Source organism: Bombina bombina, chromosome 7, assembly GCF_027579735.1.
Source record: "Bombina bombina isolate aBomBom1 chromosome 7, aBomBom1.pri, whole genome shotgun sequence".
NCBI lineage: Eukaryota > Metazoa > Chordata > Amphibia > Anura > Bombinatoridae > Bombina > Bombina bombina.
Window position 1 is genome coordinate 193,362,164 of NC_069505.1, and position 25,199 is coordinate 193,387,362.

Sequence of the window (25,199 nt, forward strand, 5' to 3'; positions counted from 1 at the left end):
ATCTATGCCTGAATATCTAAGGTTTATTTGAAAAACTCATTTGCTATTTTTTCCAGAAGTTAATGACATCCCCCTCAATATTGAAGCCCTGCGGTCTCCTGGTCTTTAATTTAAATATCCAGAAGGCTTCACGTAACATCAACCGTGCTGTTCTGTCCCCTCCTCTTGGGGGATTCTGAACACACTCAATAGCCTGCCATGAAAGGGACGTTACATCCCCCCCATGGACTGCTATGAAGTGTTGTGAAAGCCCGGAGCATTCAACATTGTGAGAGATGTCATTCAGGTGTTCCCTGATCCTAGAGCGGACCTCCCTAGTCATGCAACTGACATATTGTCCGTTGCACGCTGAACATTCCACCAAGTAGACCACAAAAGTGGTTCTACAATTAGTACAACTAGCTAGATCAAAGACCCGATTGGTCGTCTTAGATTGGAACGTGGACCTAATTTTGCAATGTTGACAGGCTATACGCTTGGAAAAGTGACATTTAAAGTGTCCTTTGACACTTAGCCAACTGATAGTTGCCTTCATCCTGTCCTTTAATACACTTGGTGCCACCATGTTTCCTATAGTACATGCTCTCTTTGGCACAAAATTACAGCCCTTGGATATATAATCCTTTAGACTGTCCTCTGCTGAGAGTATTGGTAAATGCTTGTTAATGATATTGGTAATGTCATTAAACTGTGGGCTATAGGTCGTGACCAATGTTGGTCTACATGAATCATAAGCCTTTCTTTTATCACTTTTAATACCCATTATCATTTGTTCTCTATTCATTCTGCTGACCTCTAGATGGGCTCTATTGATCGTTTTACATGAGTAACCTCTCTCTATTAGAAGGCTCTTTAGAATTTCACTTTCCCTTATAAAGTCCTCTTCCAAGGAGCAGTTCCGCTTAATCCGCATGAACTGCCCCTTGGCCACCCCAAACCCAGTGTGACGGGGATGGTTGCTACTCGCATGGAGCAAGGAATTGGAAGTTATGGGTTTACGATAAAGAGTGGTGAAAAGTCTTCCACCCTCTATCACCCCTCAATTCCACATCCAGATAGGGTATATTATTAACCTCAATTTGTGCGGTGAATTTGAGGCCCACCTTATTGGAACTGAGGTAAGCCAAGAAATCTTGTTTCTCTGTGTCTTCTCCTACCCAAATAAATAAAAGGTCATCTATGAACCTTTTACATGACATGATCTTGTCTTATCTCCAAAGACGTGGGACAGCTCCCACCAACCCATAAAGAGGTTGGCGTATGATGGGGCAAATTTTGCCCCCATCACTGTCCCATGTCTTTGGAGATAGAAAGTGTGTTCAAATTTAAAATAATTGTGGGTCAGGAGAAATGTAAGGGCCTCCACCACAAACTCAATCAAATCCTCATGATAGTTACTAAAATGTAGTAGCATATATTTAATGGCCTCAATGCCGTGGTTGTGTGGAATGGCCGAATACAGGCCAACCACATCTACCATTAGCCACTTGCAATCAATGTCCCACTCAACACCATCCAAAACTTTTATTAAATGGGTAGTGTCCTTAAGATAGGATGGCAAAAGATGGACGACAGGCTGCAAAAGGGACTCGATCCAAGGTGACAGTTTCTCAAACAATGACCCAATTCCTGAGACTAGAGGTCTACCCTTCACCTCCACCAAGGTCTTATGTACCTTGGGGAGATGATGAAAAATAGGGATTATGGGCTTTTGTACCATCAAATATTCAAAAGTTTCTTGATCAATCAGTCCCTTCATCATACCCTCGTCCAGCAAATGCCTGAATTCTACCCCAAACCTCTCTGTAGGATTGAAGCTTAATACCTTGTATATCTGGGTGTCGGTTAGCTGTTTAATGTCACATATTAGTGAACACACTGTCCCTATAGACTCTGTAAGATCAGCCAGTCACACTTATACACAGCTCAGTGCAATCCTCTGTTTAATTTCACTATATTAGTGATTACATGTCCCTAGAAACTCCTGTAAGATCAGCCAGTCACACTTATGCACAGCTCAGTGCCATCCTCTGTTTAATGTCACTATATTAGTGATTACACTGTCCCTATAGACTCTATAAGATCAGCCGGTCACACTTATATAAAGCTCAGTGCCATCCTCCATTTAATGTCACCATATTAGTGATCACACTGTCCCTATAGACTCTGTAAGATCAGCCAGTCACACTTATATAAAGCTCAGTGCCATCTTCTGTTTAATGTCCCTATATTAGTGATTACACTGTCCCTATATAGACTCTATAAGATCAGCCAGTCACACTTATATAAAGCTCAGTGCCATCCTCCATTTAATGTCACCATATTAGTGATCACACTGTCCCTATAGACTCTGTAAGATCAGCCAGTCACACTTATATAAAGCTCAATGCCATCCTCCATTTAATGTCACCATATTAGTGATCACACTGTCCCTATGGACTCTGTAAGATCAGCCAGTCACACTTCTATAAAGCTCAGTGCCATCCTGTTTAATGTCACCATATTAGTGATCACACTGTCCCTATGGACTCTGTAAGATCAGCCGGTCACACTTATATAAAGCTCAGTACCATCCTCTGTTTAATGTCACACATTAGTGATCACACTGTTCCTATAGACTCTGTAAGATCGTCTGGTCACACTTATATAAATCTCAGTGCCATCCTCCATTTAATGTCACCATATTAGTGATCACACTGTCCCTATAGACTCTGTAAGATCAGCCAGTCACACTTATATAAAGCTCAGTGCCATTGTCTGTTGAATGTCACCATATTAGTGATCACACTGTCCTTATAGACTCTGTAAGATCGTCCAGTCACACTTATATAAAGCTCAGTGCCATTGTCTGTTTAATGTCGCACATTAGTGATCACACTGTTCCTATAGACTCTGTAAGATCGTCTGGTCACACTTATATAAAGCTCAGTGCCATCCTCCATTTAATGTCACCATATTAGTGATCACACTGTCCTTATAGACTCTGTAAAATCAGCCAGTCACACTTATATAAAGCTCAGTGCCATCCTCTGTTTAATGTCATTATATTAGTGATTACCTGTCACTATAAACTCTGTAAGATCAGCCGGTCACACTTATATAAAGCTCAGTGCCATCCTCCATTTAATGTCACCATATTAGTGATCAAACTGTCCCTAAAGACTTTGTAAGATCGTCCAGTCACACTTATATAAAGCTCAGTGCCATTGTCTGTTTAATGTCACATATTAGTGATCACACTGTCCCTATAGACTCTGTAAGATCAGCCGGTCACACTTATATAAAGCTCAGTGCCATTGTCTGTTTAATGTCACATATTAGTGATCACACTGTCCCTATAGACTCTGTAAGATCAGCCGGTCACACTTATATAAAGCTCAGTGCCATTGTCTGTTTAATGTCACCATATTAGTGATTACACTGTCCCTATAGACTCTGTATGATTGTCCGGTCACACTTATATAAAGCTCAGTGCCATTGTCTGTTTAATGTTACCATATTAGTGATCACACTGTCCCTATAGACTCTGTAAGATCAGCCAGTCACACTTAACTAAAGTTCAGTGCCATCCTCTGTTTATTGTCACCATATTAGTAACTACACTGTTCCTATAGACTCCGTAAGATCACCCTGTCACACTTATATAAAGCTCAGTGCCATCCTCTGTTTAATGTCACCATATTAGTGATCGCACTGTCCCTATAGACTCTGTACTATTGTCTGGTCACACTTATATAAAGCTCAGTGCCACTGTCTGTTTAATGTTACCATATTAGTGATCACACTGTCCCTATAGACTTTGTAAGATCAGCCGGTCACACTTATATAAAGCTCAGTACCATCCTCTGTTTAATGTCACACATTAGTGATCACACTGTTCCTATAGACTCTGTAAGATCGTCTGGTCACACTTATATAAATCTCAGTGCCATCCTGTTTAATGTCACCATATTAGTGATCACACTGTCCCTATAGACTCTGTAAGATCAGCCAGTCACACTTATATAAAGCTCAGTGCCATCCTCCATTTAATGTCACCATATTAGTGATCACACTGTCCCTATAGACTCTGTAAGATCAGCCAGTCACACTTATATAAAGCTCAGTGCCATTGTCTGTTGAATGTTACCATATTAGTGATCACACTGTCCTTATAGACTCTGTAAGATCGTCCAGTCACACTTATATAAAGCTCAGTGCCATTGTCTGTTTAATGTCGCACATTAGTGATCACACTGTTCCTATACACTCTGTAAGATCGTCTGGTCACACTTATATAAAGCTCAGTGCCATTGTCTGTTTAATATCACCATATTAGTGATCACACTGTCCTTATAGACTCTGTAAAATCAGCCAGTCACACTTATATAAAGCTCAGTGCCATCCTCTGTTTAATGTCACTATATTAGTGATTACCTGTCACTATAAACTCTGTAAGATCAGCCGGTCACACTTAAATAAAGATAAGTGCCATCCTCTGTTTAATGTCACCATATTAGTAATTACACTGTCCCTATAGACTCTGTAAGATCGTCCGGTCACACTTATATACAGCTCAGTGCCATGCTCTGTTTAATGTTACAATTTTAGTGATCACACTGTCCCTAAAGACTCTAAGATCGTCTGGTCACACTTATATAAAGCTTAGTGCCATTGTCTGTTTAATGTCAAATATTAGTGATGACACTGTCCCTAGAGACTCTTTAAGATCAGCTGGTCACACTTGTATAAAGCTCAGTGCCATCCTGTTTAATGTCACTGTATTAGTTATCACGCTGCCCCTATAGACTCTATATATAGGAAGTTTTAGTACATTTCTAGTGATGTTTCATATCTTACAATTGGACCCTATTAATTTCTGGTCTTTTCTCACAGGTGTAATTATGGGCTCTGTATGTGGGGCCATTCTTCGCCTTGCGTCTCCTATACACCCGGACATTATTATGGTGATTGCCTTTCCCGGAGACATTCTCATGAGGATGCTGAAAATGCTCATTCTTCCGTTAATTATCTCCAGTTTAATCACAGGTAAAGGTGTCTGAGCAGGTGTGAGCAATATGGGCATCGTGTGAGGCTTTATAGAACAATCGTTTGTAGAGAATGTATCCTTTTTTATTGTATTGTACCCTTATGATTGTAATATACCTTTTTGTATAGTGTTGTTATTCATAAATTCTTTATAAGTAAACAATAATAATAAAAAATAATCATTCTGTTATTTAAAGAGTTAATCAGCATTACTGTAGTATACAAGCTGGGCATGGGTGGGTTTTATACTGTAAAATGGGTCTGTAACAAATAAAATATGAGAAACATAGAATTTAACCGTATATAAGAACCAAAAGTTTACTCATATTGCATGTTACTGTTTCCTTAGGATAGCCTTATGCCTGTACCATCAAGTCTACACATATTACATGTTACTGTTTTATTAGGATAGCCTTATGCATGTCCCATCAAGTCTACATATATTACATGTTACTGTTTCCTTAGTATAACCTTATGCATGTCCCATCAGGTCTACACATATTACATGTTAGAAAAAATGAGGGGGCGCCCTAAAAGGGGATAAATCTAATATCTTACAAGGGTGATGCTAAATGGCAAAGGCTTAGATATAATATGTCAAATCCATACACCTCATGGGAGATAAATAATGTTGATAAATTGATTATAATACTAACAGTCTAAATAATTACAGCTTGTGGGATATATTAATTACCTCCTAAGAGAAAGACAATATAAAATATATATACACAATGGTAAATAGGTAGCTCAATTGCAGATATACTCTGCTAAAATACCTCCTAGGAGAAAGACAAAAAATAAGAAAATATATATACACAATGGTAAATAGGTAGCTCAATCTTAAATGTACTTAATTCACAATGATGGGTGAATTATAGGATCCAATGCACTTTGTAACATACATATGATGGATAGCAAATACTAGAGGTAATATAGTCTCTAATAATATTGGTGCAAAGTCACTGTTAGAATGTAGGCAGCTATCTGTGGAGATCCAGGCCGGGATCCAAAGCAGCAATCTAAAAAGACAAGAAAAAACAGAAGCGCCACATGGCCCAATATTGTCTGGTCCAGAAATAAAGTAGATGTATGTGCACAGAGAGAACTCACATTTGTAGAAGCACATCAATTAGTGCTATAGTGGCAGTCTGGGATTTCTTACAGTCACCCAGGAGACCAATCTTCGGTATAGGTATGATGTCTAAATTAACGACATAAAGAACACAGGTGCCTATATGGCCTAGTATTGTCTTAACAGAGGTGAGTTTGGAATATTGATAGAACGGTACTCACATTTGTTGTAGCATCTCCCTTGATGCTATAGAGGCAGGATGGGATCAATGTAGTCACCCACCAGACTTGAACAAAGGCCTGCTGGACACAGAGGATATCCAGGAACCACCAGTGTTAAGAAGTAGGCCCAAAAATTGGGACCCCTCTCATCAATAGGATTGGGTGGCAAACAGAGAAGTAATAGCAAGTGTTCAAATATATAAAAAAGGTTTATTAAAAAGTTAAAACAAAGCAACGCGTTTCTCAGCTCAAGGCTGTTTCATCAGGCTTAACCTTTTTATATATTTGAACACTTGCTATTACTTCTCTGTTTGCCACCCAATCCTATTGATGAGAGGGGTCCCAATTTTTGGGCCTACTTCTTAACACTGGTGGTTCCTGGATATCCTCTGTGTCCAGCAGGCCTTTGTTCAAGTCTGGTGGGTGACTACATTGATCCCATCCTGCCTCTATAGCATCAAGGGAGATGCTACAACAAATGTGAGTACCTTTCTATCAATATTCCAAACTCACCTCTGTTAAGACAATACTAGGCCATATAGGCACCTGTGTTTATGTCATTAATTTAGACATCATACCTATACCGAAGATTGGTCTCCTGGGTGACTGTAAGAAATCCCAGACTGCCACTATAGCACTAATTGAGGTGCTTCTACAAATGTGAGTTCTCTCTGTGCGCATACATCTACTTTATTTCTGGACCAGACAATATTGGGCCATGTGGCGCTTCTGTTTTTTCTTGTCTTTTTACATATTACATGTTACTGTTTCCTTAGTATAACCTTATGCATGTCCCATCAGGTCTACACATATTACATGTTACTGTTTCCTTAGGATAGCCTTATGCATGTCCCTTCAAGTCTACCCATATTACATGTTACTGTTTCCTTAGGATAGCCTTATGTATGTCCCATTAAGTCTACACATATTACATGTTACTGTTTCCTTAGGATAGCCTTATGTATGTCCCATTAAGTCTACACATATTACATGTTACTGTTTCCTTATTATAACCTTATGTATGCCCCATCAAGTCTACACATATTACATGTTACTGTTTTATTAGGATAACCTTATGCATGTCCCATCAAGTCTACACATATTACATGTTACTGTTTTATTAGGATAACCTTATGCATGTCCCATCAAGTATACACATATTACATGTTACTGTTTCCGTAGGATAGCCTTATATATGTCCCATCAAGTCTACACAAATTACATGTTACTGTTTCCTTAGGATAGCCTTATATATGTCCCATCAAATCTACACATATTACATGTTACTGTTTCCTTAGGATAGCCTTATGTATGTCCCATCGTCTACCCATATTACATGTTACTGTTTCCTTAGGATAGCCTTATGCATGTCCCATCATGTCTACACATATTACATGATACTGTTTCCTTAGGATAGCCTTATGCATGTCCCATCAAACCTACACATATTACATGTTACTGTTTCCTTAGAATAGCCCTATGTATGTCCCATCATGTCTATACATATTACATGTTACTTATTACTTAGGATAGCCTTATGCATGTCCCATCAAACATACACATATTACATGTTACGGTTTCCTTAGGATAACCTTATGCATGTCCCATCAAGTCTATACATATTACAGGATACTGTTTCCTTAGGATAACCTTATGCATGTCCCATCAAGTCTACACATATTACATGTTACTGTTTCCTTAGGTTAGCCTTATGTATGTCCCATCAAGTCTATACATATTACATGTTACTGTTTCCTTAGGATAGCCCTATGTATGTCCCATCAAGTCTACACATATTACATGTTACTGTTTCCTTAGGTTAGCCTTATGTATGTCCCATCAAGTCTATACATATTACATGTTACTGTTTCCTTAGGATAGCCTTATCTATGTCCCATCAAGTCTACCGATATTACATGTTATTGTTTCCTTAGGATAGCCTTATGTATGTCCCATCAAGTCTATACATATTACATGTTACTGTTTTCTTAGGATAGCCTTATGCATGTCCCATCAAGTCTATACATATTACATGTTACTGTTTCCTTATGCATGCCCCATCAAGTCTACACATAATTCATGTTACTGTTTCCTTAGGATAGCCTTATGCATGTCCCATCAAGTCTACACATATTACATGTTACTGTTTCCTTATGCATGCCCCATCAAGTCTACACATATTACATGTTACTGTTTCCTTAGGATAGCCTTATGCCTGTCCCATCAAGTCTACACATATTACATGTTACTGTTTCCTTAGGATAGCCTTAGGCATGTCCCATCAAGTCTACCCATGTTACATGTTACTGTTTCCTTAGGATAGCCTTATGTATGTCCCATCAAGTCTATACATATTACATGTTACGGTTTCCTTAGGATAGCCTTATGTATGTCCCATCAAGTCTATACATATTACATGTTACTGTTTTCTTAGGATAGCCTTATGCATGTCCCATCAAGTCTATACATATTACATGTTACTGTTTCCTTATGATAGCCTTATGTATGTCCCATCAAGTCTATACATATTACATGTTACTGTTTCCTTAGGATAGCCTTATGCATGTCCCATCAAGTCTACACATATTACATGTTACTGTTTCCTTATGCATGCGCCATCAAGTCTACACATATTACATGTTACTGTTTCCTTAGGATAGCCTTATGCCTGTCCCATCAAGTCTACACATATTACATGTTACTGTTTCCTTAGGATAGCCTTATGCATGTCCCATCAAGTCTACACATATTACATGTTACTGTTTCCTTAGGATAGCCTTATGTATGTCCCATCAAGTCTATACATATTACATGTTACTGTTTCCTTAGGATAGCCTTATGCATGTCCCATCAAGTCTATACATATTACATGTTACTGTTTCCTTAGGATAACCTTATGCATGTCCCATCAAGTCTATACATATTACATGTTACTGTTTCCTTAGGATAGCCTTATGCATGTCCCATCAAGTCTACACATATTACATGTTACTGTTTCCTTATGCATGCCCCATCAAGTCTACACATATTACATGTTACTGTTTCCTTAGGATAGCATTATGTATGTCCCATCAAGTCTATACATATTACATGTTACTGTTTCCTTAGGATAGCCCTATGTATGTCCCATCAAGTCTATACATATTACATGTTACTGTTTCCTTAGGATAGCCTTATGTATGTCCCATCAAGTCTATACATATTACATGTTACTGTTTTCTTAGGATAGCTTTATGCATGTCCCATCAAGTCTAAACATATTACATGTTACTGTTTCCTTATGATAGCCTTATGTATGTCCCATCAAGTCTATACATATTACATGTTACTGTTTCCTTATGCATGCCCCATCAAGTCTACACATATTACATGTTACTGTTTCCTTAGGATAGCCTTATGCATGTCCCATCAAGTCTACACATATTACATGTTACTGTTTCCTTAGGATAGCCTTATGTATGTCCCATCAAGTCTATACATATTACATGTTACTGTTTCCTTAGGATAGCCTTATGCATGTCCCATCAAGTCTATACATATTACATGTTACTGTTTCCTTAGGATAGCCTTATGTATGTCCCATCAAGTCTACCCATATTACATGTTACTGTTTCCTTAGGATAGCCTTATGTATGTCTCATCAAGTCTACACATATTACATGTTACTGTTTCCTTAGTATAGCCTTATGCATGTCCCATCAAGTCTATACATATTACATGTTGCTGTTTCCTTAGGATAGCCTTATGTATGTCCCATTTAAGTCTATACATATTACATGTTACTGTTTCCTTAGGATAGCCTTATGTATGTCCCATTTAAGTCTATACATATTACATGTTACTGTTTCCTTATGTATAGACTTGATGGGACATGCAAAAGGCTATCCTAAGGAAACAGTAACATGTAATATGTATAGACTTGATGGGACATGCATAAGGCTATCCTATTACATGTTACTATTTCCTTAGGATAGCGTTATGTATGTCCCATCAAGTCTATACATATTACATGTTACTGTTTCCTTAGGATAGCCTTATGCATGTCCCATCATGTCTACCCATATTACATGTTACTGTTTCCTTAGGATAGCCTTATGCATGTCCCATCAAGTCTATACATATTACATGTTACTGTTTTCTTAGGATAGTCTTATGCATGTCCCATCAAGTCTATACATATTAGATGTTACTGTTTCCTTAGTATAGCCTTATGCATGTTCCATCATGTCTACCCATATTACATGTTACTGTTTCCTTAGGATAGCCTTATGCATGTCCCATCAAGTCTATACATATTACATGTTACTGTTTCCTTAGGATAGCCTTATGCATGTCCCATCAAGTCTATACATATTACATGTTACTGTTTCCTTAGGATAGCTTTATGTATGTCCCATCAAGTCTATACATATTACATGTTACTGTTTCCTTATGATAGCTTTATGTATGTCCCATCAAGTCTATACATATTACGTTACTGTTTCCTTAGGATAGCCTTATGTATGTCCCATCAAGTCTATACATATTACGTTACTGTTTCCTTAGGATAGCCTTATGTATGTCCCATCAAGTCTATACATATTGCATGTTACTGTTTCCTTAGGATACCCTTATGCATGTCCCATCAAGTCTACACATAATATATGTCTATATATACAATTACTAAAGCTTGGCATAATATGTAAAGTAATAAAGGTAGATGCCACGATTTCCAATCGATTGCCTATAGTTAGGAGTCCATATTTTACTGAAGGAATTTATAATAAAACTTTTACAATCTGGGCTAATAAAGGATTAAAATATGTCTATCAGTTAAAAAAAACCCAGGACTCTCTAATATTCTCTCATTTGAAGAGGTAAAACAACAATTCAACCTAGTAAATCCGGATTTTTACGCTTATTTACAAACACGCCATTGGTATAATGTAATTATTAAGAAACCAAATTGTGTATGGATACACTCAGGGATACAGTCTGGTCTTATCTTGTATACCGCAGGTATCCATTCAATAAATTATTGGCTTAAATTGATATTGAATCAATCTGGAGATATACATTTACAGAGGTTAGTACTAAACTAGCAATCAGAGATTCCAGAGATAGACATAACTAGAAGTATTATAAAAGTGGAAAAAGCCACCTTAGCGGCATGCTGGCGAGAAAGTCATTTCAAATTATTGAATAAGATATATATTGCACCTGCTACTTTAAATAAATGGTTCTCTAAATTGATGCATAATTGTCCTCGCTGCTCAGATCCTAGTGCGAATCTAATGCATATGCTATGTAATTGTTACAATATACATCAATTCTGGGCCAGAATAAGTTTCTGGTTAAGCAATATATTACAGGTATCAATTAAGCTGGAGAAACAACATATTCTCCTACTGTTTAATTCGGATATTCGTAGACAGATCAATATTTGCTTTATCAACTGCACGATATTGGGTGGGAGATACTTGATCTTCAAAAATTGTAATAGTAAAAAATCCCCTTCAATTCATAATCTAATACATTTAATGATGAAACAAGCCGTAATGGAACAATTTGACTGTTCGGTGGGTTCTGACCAAAATATTAAAAAATACTGCAATAAATGGCTTAACCTGATTAAAACATATAATAATACTACACAAGCGCAGTTCCTTGCCCCGTTTATTTCATGTAATTTTGTGGACCATCTACTCCTGAGGATTTAACTTAGTCTAGACGGGAAAGGGAAGGAGGGAGAGAGGAGCGGAAGGTAGAGAAGGGAAAAGAGAAAATAACAGAGAAACTTTTTTATTTTTTTCTTATTTTTCCTTTGTCTATATAAATTGCTGTTACCTCGCTATACTGATTACAGGTAGGTGCGAGGACTTCATAGAAATATAGAGATAAGCTCTATATTATGTCATTTTTTTTTTACTTCAATGGAGAGAAACGGGTTAAGCACAATAAAGTAACTAAGAATTGTTATAGATATCTATTGTTTATGTACCTTTTATTTTCTTTGCTTGATGTTATATGTTCATGCATCCCTAGTAACTGAAAGAAGACTAGTGAGGATGTTAGAGATGGTTGTATGTAACAGTAGTAACATATGATAGTTAGGATACAATAATATGTGTACACAATAAGTGTACACATATTACATGTTACTGTTTCCTTAGGATAGCCTTATGCATGTCCCATCAAGTCTACACATATTACATGTTACTGTTTCCTTAGGATAGCCCAATGCATGTCCCATCAAGTCTACACATATTACATGTTACTGTATGATAGCCTTATGTATGTCCCATCAAGTCTACACATATTACATGTTACTGTATGATAGCCTTATGTATGTCCCATCAAGTCTACACATATTACATGTTACTGTATGATAGCCTTATGTATGTCCCATCAAGTGTACACATATTACACGTTACTGTATGATAGCCTTATGTATGTCCCATCAAGTGTACACATATTACACGTTACTGTTTCCTTAGGATAGCCTTATGCATGTCCCATCAAGTCTACACATATTACATGTTACTGTGTCCTTAGGATAGCCTTATGTATGTCCCATCAAGTCTACACATATTACATGTTACTGTTTCCTTAGGATAGCCTAATGCATGCCTCAAGCAGTTTTGAATTATTTTACAGTCCATGTGTTTATCACCTCAATTGAAAGTTTATTACATGAATCTACCACCCTTTCTGTAAAAAAATGCTTCCTCTCAAATTAAAATATGAGGGGCCTATGGATATTGGGGTTGGTCCCCTTCTGCAGCTAATTTTACCTGTTCTACATTTTTTACTGCACTTTCCCTCTCCTGTACCTTTGTCATGGGCAGAGCTGGGCCGACAGTTGGCTATTGTGAAGTTGTGGTTACAAGCTTCTCTTAAAAAGCATCAGAATCTGTGTATACAGCATACTATTCCCAGTGCTTATTATTATCGGTTATTTGTAGAGCGTCAACAGATTCTGCAGCGCTATGCTTAACACTTCTTTATAGCTGCACCTTATTGTCTGAGGATTTACAGTGTGTCAGTATCACAGAATGTGCTATGTAGCATTGTGTAAGGATGGCCGAAGGTAGCAGGATTCTAATATGTATTCTGTTACTGAGGGTTGTGTAGGACAAAGGGTTAAACACAGACTATCAGACTAGCTGCTAATGTGTTCTCTTTACTTGTTAGTGAGGGTTGTGTAGGACAAAGGGATAAAAACACAGACTAGCTGCTAATGTGTTCTCTATACTTGTTAGTGAGGGTTGTTTTGGACAAAGGGTTAAACACAGACTAGCTGCTAATGTGTTCTCTATACTTGTTAGTGAGGGTTGTGTAGGACAAAGGGTTAAACACAGACTAGCTGCTAATGTGTTCTCTATACTTGTTAGTGAGGGTTGTGTAGGACAAAGGGATTAAAACACAGACTAGCTGCTAATGTGTTCTCTATACTTGTTAGTGAGGGTTGTGTAGGACAAAGGGCTAAACACAGACTATCAGACTAGCTGCTAATGTGTTCTCTATACTTGTTAGTGAGTGTTGTGTAGGACAAAGGACTAAACACAGACTATCAGACTAGCTGCTAATGTGTTCTGTGTTTTTATCCCTTTGTCCTACATAACCCTCACTAACAAGTATAGAGAACACATTAGCAGCTAGTCTGATAGTCTGTGTTTAACCCTTTGTCCTACACAACCCTCACTAACAAGTATAGAGAACACATTAGCAGCTAGTCTGTGTTTATCCCTTTGTCCTACACAACCCTCACTAACAAGTATAGAGAACACATTAGCAGCTAGTCTGTGTTTTTATCCCTTTGTCCTACACAACCCTCACTAACAAGTATAGAGAACACATTAGCAGCTAGTCTGATAGTCTGTGTTTAACCCTTTGTCCTACACAACCCTCAGTAACAGAATACATATTAGGATCCTGCTACCTTTGGCCATCCTACAATGCTACATAGCACATTCTGTGATACTGACACACTGTAAATCCTCAGACAATAAGGTGCAGCTATAAAGAAGTGTTAAGCACTGGGAATAGTATGCTGTATACACAGATTCTGATGCTTTTTAAGAGAAGCTTGTAACGACAACTTCACAATAGCCAACTGTCGGCCCAGCTCTGCCCATGGCAAAGGTACAGGAGAGGGAAAGTGCAGTAAAAAATGTAGAACAGGTCAAATTAGCTGCAGAAGGGGACCAACCCCAATATCCTTACGCCCCTCATATTTTAATTTGAGAGGAAGCATTTATTTACAGAAAGGGTGGTAGATTCATGTAATAAACTTTCAACTGAGGTGATAAACACATGGGCTGTAAAATAATTCAAAACTGCTTGAGGCATGCATTAGGCTATCCTAAGGAAACAGTAACATGTAATATGTGTAGACTTGATGGGACATACATAAGGCTATCAGACTAGCTGCTAATGTGTTCTCTATACTTGTTAGTGAGGGTTGTGTAGGACAAAGGGCTAAACACAGACTAGCCGCTAATGTGTTCTCTATACTTGTTAGTGACGGTTGTGTAGGACAAAGGGTTAAACATGCACTAGCTGACATTTCTATAGTCTGTGGTAATTATGGAGCATCATTTTGTTTGTTCCCTTCAGATGGAAAACACAAAAATTTGTAGTTTTAATGTGTTGTACAAATTCTCCGTAATGCTCATTAATATATATGTGCATGATCGAAAAATTCATTTCGTTTTGGTTCAGATTGATTCCGATTTTTTCGAATTTTGGTTCGTATCGATTCGAATTCGGCAAAATTTGAATGAATTTGTTTCGGATTTATTCAGATTCTAATAAATCCGGCTGAATTCGGTTCGGTTCCGAAATTTCCGTATGTGTTAGGTGGGATATGCTGTGCAGAGTGATATAACCTAAAACCTAATATACTGTACAATACTAGTGTAATACACGGCCATCCGAATCTGCCGAATAAAGTCAGTAGTTAAGAGCTTTATGGGCTAATGCCGGAATATAAAGCTCTTAACTACAGTGCTACAAAGTACACTAACACCCATAAACTACCTATGAACCCCTAAATCGAGGCCCCCCCACATCGCAAACACTATCATAAAATGATTTAACCCCTAATCTGCCGACCGGAAACCGCCTCCACCTACATTATAGCTATGAACCCCTAATCTGCTGTCCCTAACATCGCAGACACCTACATTATAGTTATTAACCCCTAATCTGCCCCCCCAACGTCGCCACAACCTAACTACAAGTATTAACCCCTAAATTGCCAACCGGACATCGTCTCCACAATAATAAATGTATTAACCCCTAAACCACCGCACTCCCACCTCGCAAACACTATAATACATTTTATTAACCCTTAATCTGCCCTCCCTAACATTGCCACCACCTACCTACAATTATTAACCCCTAATCTCCCGCCCCAACTTTGCAGCTACTATAATAGTTATTAACCCCTAAACCTAAGTCTAACCCTAACCGCCCCCTAAATTAAATATAATTTAAATAAAACAAAATATTACTATAATTAAATAAATGAATCCTATTTAAAACTAAATAGTTACCTGTAAAATAAACCCTAATATAGCTACAATATAAATAATAGTTACATTATAGCTATTTTAGGATTTATATTTATTTTACAGGCAACTTTGTATTTATTTTAACTAGGTACAATAGTTATTAAATAGTTATTAACTATTTAATAACTACCTAGCTAAAATAAATACAAATTTACCTGTAAAATAAATCCAAACCTAAGTTACAATTACACCTAACACTACACTATAATTAAATAAATTAATCCTATTTAAAACTAAATACTTACCTGTAAAATAAACCCTAATATAGCTACAATATACATTGTAGCTATTTTAGGATTTATATTTATTTTTACAGGCAACTTTGTATTTATTTTAACAAGGTACAATAACTATTTAATAGCTACCTAGTTAAAATAATTACAAAATTACCTGTAAAATAAATCCTAACCTAAGTTACAATTAAACCTAACACTACACTATCATTAAATAAATTAACTACAAGTACCTACAATTAAATAAAATTAAATAAACTAAACTAAACAAACACTAAATTACAAAAAATAAAAAAAAATTACAAGAATTTTAAACTTATTACACCTAATCTAAGCCCCCTAATAAAATAAAAAAATAGGATTCTATCAGCCAATCGGAATTAAGGTAGGAAAAATCTGATTGGCTGATTCAATCAGCCAATCAGATTGAAGTTCAATCCGATTGGCTGATCCAATCAGCCAATCAGATTGACCTCGCATTCTGTTGGCTGTTCCGATCAGCCAATCAGCGGCGGTTTAGGGGTTAATACATTTATTATAGTGGCGGCGATGTCCGGTCGGCAGATTAGGGGTTAATACTTGTAGTTAGGTTGCGGCGACATTGGGGGGGCAGATTAGGGGTTAATAAATATAATATAGGTGTTGACGATGTTAGGGACAGCAGATTAGGGGTTCATAGCTATAATGTAGGTGGCGGTGGTGTCCGGTCGGCAGATTAGGGGTTAATGCTTGTAGTTAGGTTGCGGCGACGTTGGGGGGGGGGCAGATTAGGGGTTAATAAAATGTATTATAGTGTTTGCGAGGCGGGAGTGCGGCGGTTTAGGGTTAATACATTTATTATAGTGGGGGCGAGGTCGGGTCGGCAGATTAGGGGTTAATACTTGTTGTTAGGTTGCGGCGACATTGGGGGGGCAGATTAGGGGTTAATAAGTATAATGTAGGTGTCGGCGATGGGTGGGGCAGCAGATTAGGGGTTCATAGGGATAATGTAGGTGGCGGCGGTGTCCGGAGCGGCAGATTAGGGGTTAATAGTATAATGCAGGTGTCAGCGATAGCGGGGGGCGGCAGATTAGGGGTTAATAAGTGTTAGATTAGGGGTGTTTAGACTCGGGGTTCATGTTAGGGTGTTAGGTGTAGACTTAGTGTTTCCCCATAGGAAACAATGGGGCTGCATTAGGAGCTGAACGCTGCTTTTTTGCAGGTGTTAGGTTTTTTTTCAGCCGAAACTGCCCCATTGTTTCCTATGGGGGAATGCTGCATTTACAGAGCTAATTCGGATTTATTCAGTAGATTCGGCAGCTAATTCGGATTCATTCGGTAGATTCTGCAGTATTTTAATTCGGAAATTCGAATAGATCCAAATCTCTGAATTTACCGAATTTTCCGAATCAATCCGAAATGAATCACACATTAATCTAATGTAGATTTAATTACAGAGAGAGCTCATTACAGTATAGAATTAATTTAACACAGAACTGATACAAACCTGTGATAAATACATTTACATACTAACATAAGTCTGTTGTCTGACTGCACACCAGTGTCACACAAATGTACATCCTGGTCACTTTGTCACATGACCCTGTAAGTACCATGATTAGATTTATCTATGTGATCATATAACTTCCTATTCTAGAAAGAAGAGACCTGATTTGGCCTAAACAATCTATTGTCTTATTAGTTTGTCATTTTCTGGTTATTTAAAAGGGCAGTCAATTCAAATAAAACTCTCTTTAATCAACTTTCCAATTCACTTCCGTTATCTAAATGTGCGCAGTAATTTTATTTGCACACTTGGGGCGAGAGTACATATATACGGCGCAAACTTCAGCGCAACTGCTGAAACCCACGCCACCCGTAATTTCACCTCGCACATTGGGGTATTACATAAACCCCGCTGGCAGTTCATAAGGTGCCTTAAGTAGGATAAACTAGCGATATAAATTTGTATGTGTTCTCAACTCATTCTTTTACTATCTCATATTAGAAGTACCCTATAACGATTGGAAGAGGGGAATACAGATATAGACAAAAAATCCTAAGTATGAAAGTGCAAATTATCCTAATGTACCAATAGTGTAGTCCCCCTCTACTAAGCCCTAGATTAATGTGTTATATTTTGATGGTTAGTTATGTTTCACTATTATAGACTATGCACATTGCTAGGTTTTGAAAATTGCATAGTTTTACAGGGTATAACCTTGGCGTAACCAAAAGGGAATATAATTCTTAGATTAGATAAAAAGATTCACATCGCTTTCTTTGTTAATGCCATATGGATGTCTAGTATTGAGTAGAAAAATCCATTGGGCTTCCTTATAGTCCAGCCTTTGGATTCTATCACCACCCCTTTTGTGTGGTGGTACATGGTCAATTGCCTGTATGGACAAAAGGGCGGCATTGCCCGAGTGTTCAGATTTAAAGTGTCTGGCTACGGGAGTAAAAATATCTGGGTCTTCTATGTCCCTGACATGCTCCTGTGCTCTATCCCTGACAAGTCGTTTGGTTTTCCCGACATATTGTATATTACACCCCCTGCAGGTCAGCAGGTAAATCACATGATTGGATTTACAGTTGAGGTTGTATCTAATATTATATGTGCGATTCGTTGATGTGGAGGTGAAGTTTGCCCCTTCCACTACATGTCTGCAGGTTTTACACCTTTGTGTCCTACATTTGAAAAAACCAAACCTTTGTGGGAGCCAAGTATGTGTATTGACACTTGCAAGATCAGAGGGTGCTATAATGTTTCCAATAGTCTTACTTTTTCTTGCTACATATCTGCAACCCTCCGTAGCTATCTGTGCTAAATTTGTATCAGTGGCCAATATTGGTAATGATTGTTTAATAATATCACAAATTTTGTGATATTCTAAACTGTACGGTGTACTGAACACAAGTTTACCCTCTTTTTGTTTGTTTTGTCTGGTACCGCTTTGTTTGTTAGTTTTATGTTTGTACACCAACAAATTGTCCCTTGGAATTTTTTCCACTTCTTTCCAGGACAAAGACTTTACCTGCTACCTGTTTACAAGTTTGTTCCCTGCTTTGTGCAATTCCTGCACTTCAGTTATTTCCAGGACAAAGACTTTACCTGCTACCTGTTTACAAGTTTGTTCCCTGCTTTGTGCAAATCCTGTAATTCAGTTATTACCAGGAGAAAGACTTTCCTTTTGAATCTGCATCTCTGCTTACTTTGATTTTCCACTCCTGCCGTATGTGGACTTAACATACCTGAATAGCTCATTTAAAATACCCTGCAGGTATTTGTTCAAAGTATTTTGTTGTTTAAATAAATCTGTTATCATTTCAATCTATATGGCTTCTAATAATCTTCATTTGAAGCAACTGTTCCAGACAATGAGGCTCTCACAAAACATCCTGAGACAGAACATGACAATATGATTCCCTGCGTCTCAGGATCAGTAATCTATTTGAAAATTTGTTATTGGGAATCCAATCTATAACCTTAATATTCAGACTCTTAGGATCCATAATATGATTAATGTAAAAGTGTTCAGAAACACGATGTGTTTTGAGACCTGCCTTAATGTTATTCACATGTTCATTTAACCTGGTACGTACATTCCTTTATGTTCTACCAATATAAATTAAATTGCAGCTACAACTCGGGCAATAAACTACAAAAGTAGATAATCTTTCATTTCATGAAAGGAAGACACTAAAAGTGTTACAGGACAATAGGGATATAGTGATTAGAGCAGCAGATAAGGAGGGGGGGTTGTTATACAAGATAAAAAGGACTACCTAAAAGAGGCTTATAATATTTTAAATGACAATAAAACATATAGGAAACTTCAGTTTGATTCAACTGTCAAATTTTAAAAATAAATTAAGTAAAATCTTTAAAGATGCTAAGAATGAGAATATCCTCAATAATGATGAATTCCAGTTTTTGATGGAAATTCATCCAACAATACCCACATTTTATCATTTGCCAAAAGTGCACAAGACCCTGATTAAACCACCGGACAGGCCCATTATTTTGGGCATAGGATTTCTTACTAACAATCTTTCTGTTTATATTGACCATTATCTACAGCATGTGGTTAAATCCAGTAGATCTTACCTCAGAGACACAGTATATACTATAAACCTGTTTGAGGGGTTAGAATGGCCAGATAAATATATGTGGATCACTTGTGACGTGTCATCTCTGTACACGTGTATTCCACATAATTTGGGAATTAATGCTGTACAAGAATCATTAGAGAATATTATGTCCGATAAACATTTAGATTTCATTCTAACAGGTTTTGAAGGTCAGTTTTACCAACAGACACAAGGGACAACTTTTGCCCCATCGTACACCAATTTATTTATGAACCATTTTGAGGAGAATTATATATAGACTAATAATCCGTATACAGGTAATCTAATTCGATACTATTGGTACATAGATGACATTGTCATTATATTGAGGGGGTTAGAAACAGAGACTAGATAGTTCATCAATCATATTAATAATAACATCTATAATCTTACATTCATTTCCAAAGTAGATAAGCAACAGGTTGGGTTTCTGGATTTTTTGCTCTTCAATGATGAGAATAGAAAGGTAGCAGTAGCGAATTACCTTAAGCCCCTCCGATTAAAAATGGGTTTTTAAATGCCAAAAGTGGCCACCTTCCTAGGTAGAAAACTAATTTCCTCCTTGGACAATACCAAAGAATAAAAAGGAATTGCACATGGGAGGAGGACTTCATTAAAGAAACAGAATTGCTAGATGCTAGATTCATTGAGAAAGGATATGATCCAAACATCATACAAACTGCGAAGGAACAAGTTAATAATATGAAAAGGGAAACTTGATACAGAGAAACCAGGATTCAGTCACAAACAAGTATGAACAAAATAGTAACAACATAAGATTCATCACCACCTATAATCAAGGGAGTAGAGACATTCAGAACATCCTCAGAAAACATTGGGGGTCCTGAAGACAGATCCCATTCTAGGAGGGATATTAGATGAGAAACCCCTGGTAACTTTTAGGAAAAATAAATATCTGAAAAATTATACTAGCACCCACCAAATTATGTAACACTATAGAGAAGATTAGGACCACCAAAAGGTTAGAACAGAAACCAGGCACTTATAGATGTGGGGTAAAGAGGTGTGGTATGTCTAGTTATGTGAGTACAGGAAACACCTTTCACAATTTTGATAAATTTAAGGTTTTTAATATGAAATATAGATGTAACTGTAGCACCATTTTTGTAGTTTATTGCCTGAGTTGTAGTTGCAATTTAATTTATATTGGTAGAACCAAAATTAATGTACGTACCAGGTTAAATGAACATGTGAATAACAGTAAGGCAGATTTCAAAACACACAGTGTTTCTGAACACTTTTGCATTCATCATAATATGGATCTAAGAGTCTTAATATTAAGGCTATAGATTGGATTTCCAATAACACATTTTCAAATAGATTACTGACCATGAGAAGCAGGGAATCATATTGGATTTATTAACTTGGTTCCATGCATCCTCAGGGACTTAATATGGAACTTGACCTACAGGCTTAATTGGGGATGGAACCATAGATGCTTTCTATGAAATCTGCTTATCCTATAAATAATAATGTTCGGTTCAATTATCCAGATTATATATAATTGGTCATTTATTATATTGTATTATATGTATCTATTCATTTTTATATAGTTTTTATTCTGTACTGGATTCATTTTTTTCATGAAATTGATTGATTATCTTTTCATTTTATGTGTAATGTATGTACTATCATGTTATGTTATTTATTGTGGTTCTCATATTTTGCTCACATTTATAGGCTTTTGAGGGAGAGGTGTTTGTATAATTCAAGCTGTATGCCTGATCTATACTATATTATACAGTATCAGTGCAAATCTGGCTGCTGTGCAGCAAATTATGTCGCTTTCTATGCAACGGCTTGTTCATTTGAAATACATTGCCTCTACCCCTCACTCACCTATTATATTGAATAATATAGTATCAACTATGATATGTTACCATTTTAGCTTAAATATGAATGCAGATGGTTGTAGCATATGCTTTTAGACACTTATTGTCATTGCACCTATGTTCTATTGGTTGAATGTGGGATACGCTATTGGCCAGTGTTGACAGGAAACTGATGCATTGGCCCATTCATAAGCTGGTTGGAGCCTCTGTATTGGATACCTATTACTTACTCTTGAAAAAGTCTGAGCGGTCTCAGACGAAATGCGCATAGAGAGAGGACACTCTGTGGGGTCTATTTATCAAGCTCTGAATGGAGCTTGATGCCCCGTGTTTCCGGACAGCCTTCAGGCTCGCCAAAAACACAAGTTATGAAGCAGCGATCTAAAGACCGCTGCTCCATTACCTGTCCGACTGCTCTGAGGCGGCGGACAGACATCAACCTGATCGAATACGATTGGGTTGATTGAAACCCCCTGATTGGCCGCAAATCTGCATGGGGCGGCGTTGCACCAGCAGTTCACAAGAACTGAGGGTGCAATGATAAATACCGACTGCATATGCTGTCGGCATTTATCGATGTGCGGTGGACATTGTTCGCTATAGCAGATCATGTCCGTCTCAGCAAAATGATAAATGTCCGTCTGTATACCCCTGATCGGCTCCGTAATAACCCGTGGTGTCTAAACTCCAGACTTGGTATCTAATCGACTGAGGTGGTGGAAGCGCTCTAGGATCAAGTCTGCCAAAAAGACTGGGGTGTATGCATAATCTTATGTGCATGTATTGATGTGCCTTTTATCTTTTATTGCTTGTAAGTTGCCATTTAGCTGTATGTGCACTTACCACATTAAAAGTATTTACGCTTGAGTCGGGCTGCGCCTGTTTTTACACTTTTTCAGCATTGCCCTAAGTTAAACAGCTATTTTCCTTAAAAAAATACTGTACCGCCGCCATTGAGGACCGCCGCTTAGAACCCACGCATCGGGGAAGCCAGCTCCGCACCTCCGCTCTGCACAGCCTTCACTCCGGATAAAGATAGAAGATGATGAAGCCGTCTGGAAGAAGACCTTCTCCAATGGACTTCAGGATCGGTGAGTACCTATTTGGGGCTTAGTGATAGGATTTTTTTTTTTCAAGTTTAGGGATTTAATGGGCTGGAAAAGAGCTGATTGCCCTTTTAAGGGCAGTAAAAGAGCTGAATGCTCATGCAAATGCCCTTTCATGGGCAATGGGTAGTTTAGGATTTTTTAGTGTAAGTATTTTTTAATTTGGGGGGTGGGGTTTTTTTTACTGTTAGAGGGGGATTTAGCAATCTTTAGATGTAAAAGAGCTGTTTAACTTAGGGTAATGCCCTACAAAATGCCCTTTTAAGGGCTATTGGTAGTTTAGGGAGTGTTTTCATTTTTGGGGGGGGGGGTTATTTTCATAGGGATTAGGTTTATTTTTTTTTATTTTTTTTTATAATTTTGTTAATTTCTTCAGTAATTTTAGAGTTTTTTATTTTTTGTAGTTTTAGATTATTTTTTTGGTAAATTAATGTTAGGTTTTATTTAAGTGTATCTTAATATTGGGGTTATATTAGGGGGTGTTAGGTTATGGGGCTTAGTAATTAACGGCTATATTACGAGTTTTGCGTTATGGGTAAAAAAGCAGCGTTAAGGTTCATAACTCTGCTTTTTCACTACCGCTGCTATTACGAGTCTTGTAGGTAAAGCTGTCCCACACACTTTTTTTGCCGTACCGCAAATTAATTTACGCAATTTGCGTAAAGTCTTTTTTCAATGGGACTTCCATAGCGCGAACAAGCTCAAAAAGTGAGCGGTACACCCTATCCCGCAAGATACGTAACGCATTCTAAAGTCAGTAGTTATGAGTTTTACGCTACAAAGCTGTAGCATAAAACTCATAACTAAAGTGTTAAAAAGTACACTAACACACATAAACTACCTATTAACCCCTAAACCGAGGCCCTCCCGCATTGCAAACACTAAAATAAAATTATTAACCCCTTATCTGCCGCTCCGGACATCGCCACCACTAGAATAAACATATTAACTCCTAAACCGCCGCACTCCCGCCTTGCTAACACTAGTTAAATATTATAAACATACAAAATAAATAGAGAGAAAAGGAAATTACCGGTATAAGTTAAAACCTAAAAAAGACCAGGGGGACTGCACACTACTTAAATAATCACCAATGCAGAACAACAGAATATGCCAAAATGTGATTTAATGAGTGCAAATAAATAAACTTAAACTTAAATACATCTTAAAATATATGTACACAAAAAACACACACATAAAAGACAACACATGGGCCCCACATACACCTTATATTGTAGCTAAGCCGGCTGGTAATAAAAAAAAAAAAAAAAGCACAGGTACTAAACCAAACACTAGCAGCAAGATGACATATGTAACAGCTGTAATAAAATTAAGAATGTCATTTAGTGTTTCATAACAAAAGAATAGCAGCAGAAAAGCAAAAATTGAAAGTTAGTATTGCCAAAATGCCACAGCTGCGGTTAAATCAGAGTCACATGTGGTTTTCTATAGTTGCAACTTCATAGCAAGCTGTATATATGAAAAGCAGCAGTCAATCTTATAGTCAGTTAGTCAGCAAGCAGTATAACACTTGGAATATGCAAAGGTACAGCAGTTGTAATCAAATCAGCAATGCCATATATTATTCCATAGCGTATGAGCGTAACTTCAAAGCAGACAACATGTACAGCAGCAATCAGTAGCAAAATGGTGATTAAACAGCAAGCAGAATTTATGAAAATTCATTAGAACAGTTTTGTTAGTAAAGTGTTAGTAAAGTCGCTTGGTACATTACACCCTGTGTGGAGGAGTAGTGAGCGGAAGAAATGTTCAAAGGGTACCATTTTCTTGAAGGAGAGGTAACGGTAGACTCATAAGGGTCTTAAAACAACTACCTGTCTAAGGACGGAAGTATAATACCCACCTCCCTAACATACAAGATTTCTCATGTGGATACCCCACACAGGGTTGTTCAACTAGGAAATAGTACCATATACCTGCTTGTCTACTGCAAACGCACAAGTCACTTTACTAACAAAACTGCCCTAATGAATTTTCATAAATGCTGCTTGCTAT

At 37.4% G+C, this 25,199-nt stretch overlaps 1 protein-coding gene across 1 annotated transcript in view; it reads left to right on the forward strand.

The window, feature by feature from the left end:
• Nucleotides 1-25,199, forward strand: part of SLC1A2 (solute carrier family 1 member 2) — a 162,836-nt gene that overhangs the window by 59,047 nt on the left and 78,590 nt on the right. The window contains exon 4 of the mRNA XM_053689327.1: nt 4,876-5,028. Within this exon, the coding sequence (XP_053545302.1) occupies nt 4,876-5,028 (153 nt within the window). The remainder of the gene's footprint in view (nt 1-4,875; nt 5,029-25,199) is intronic.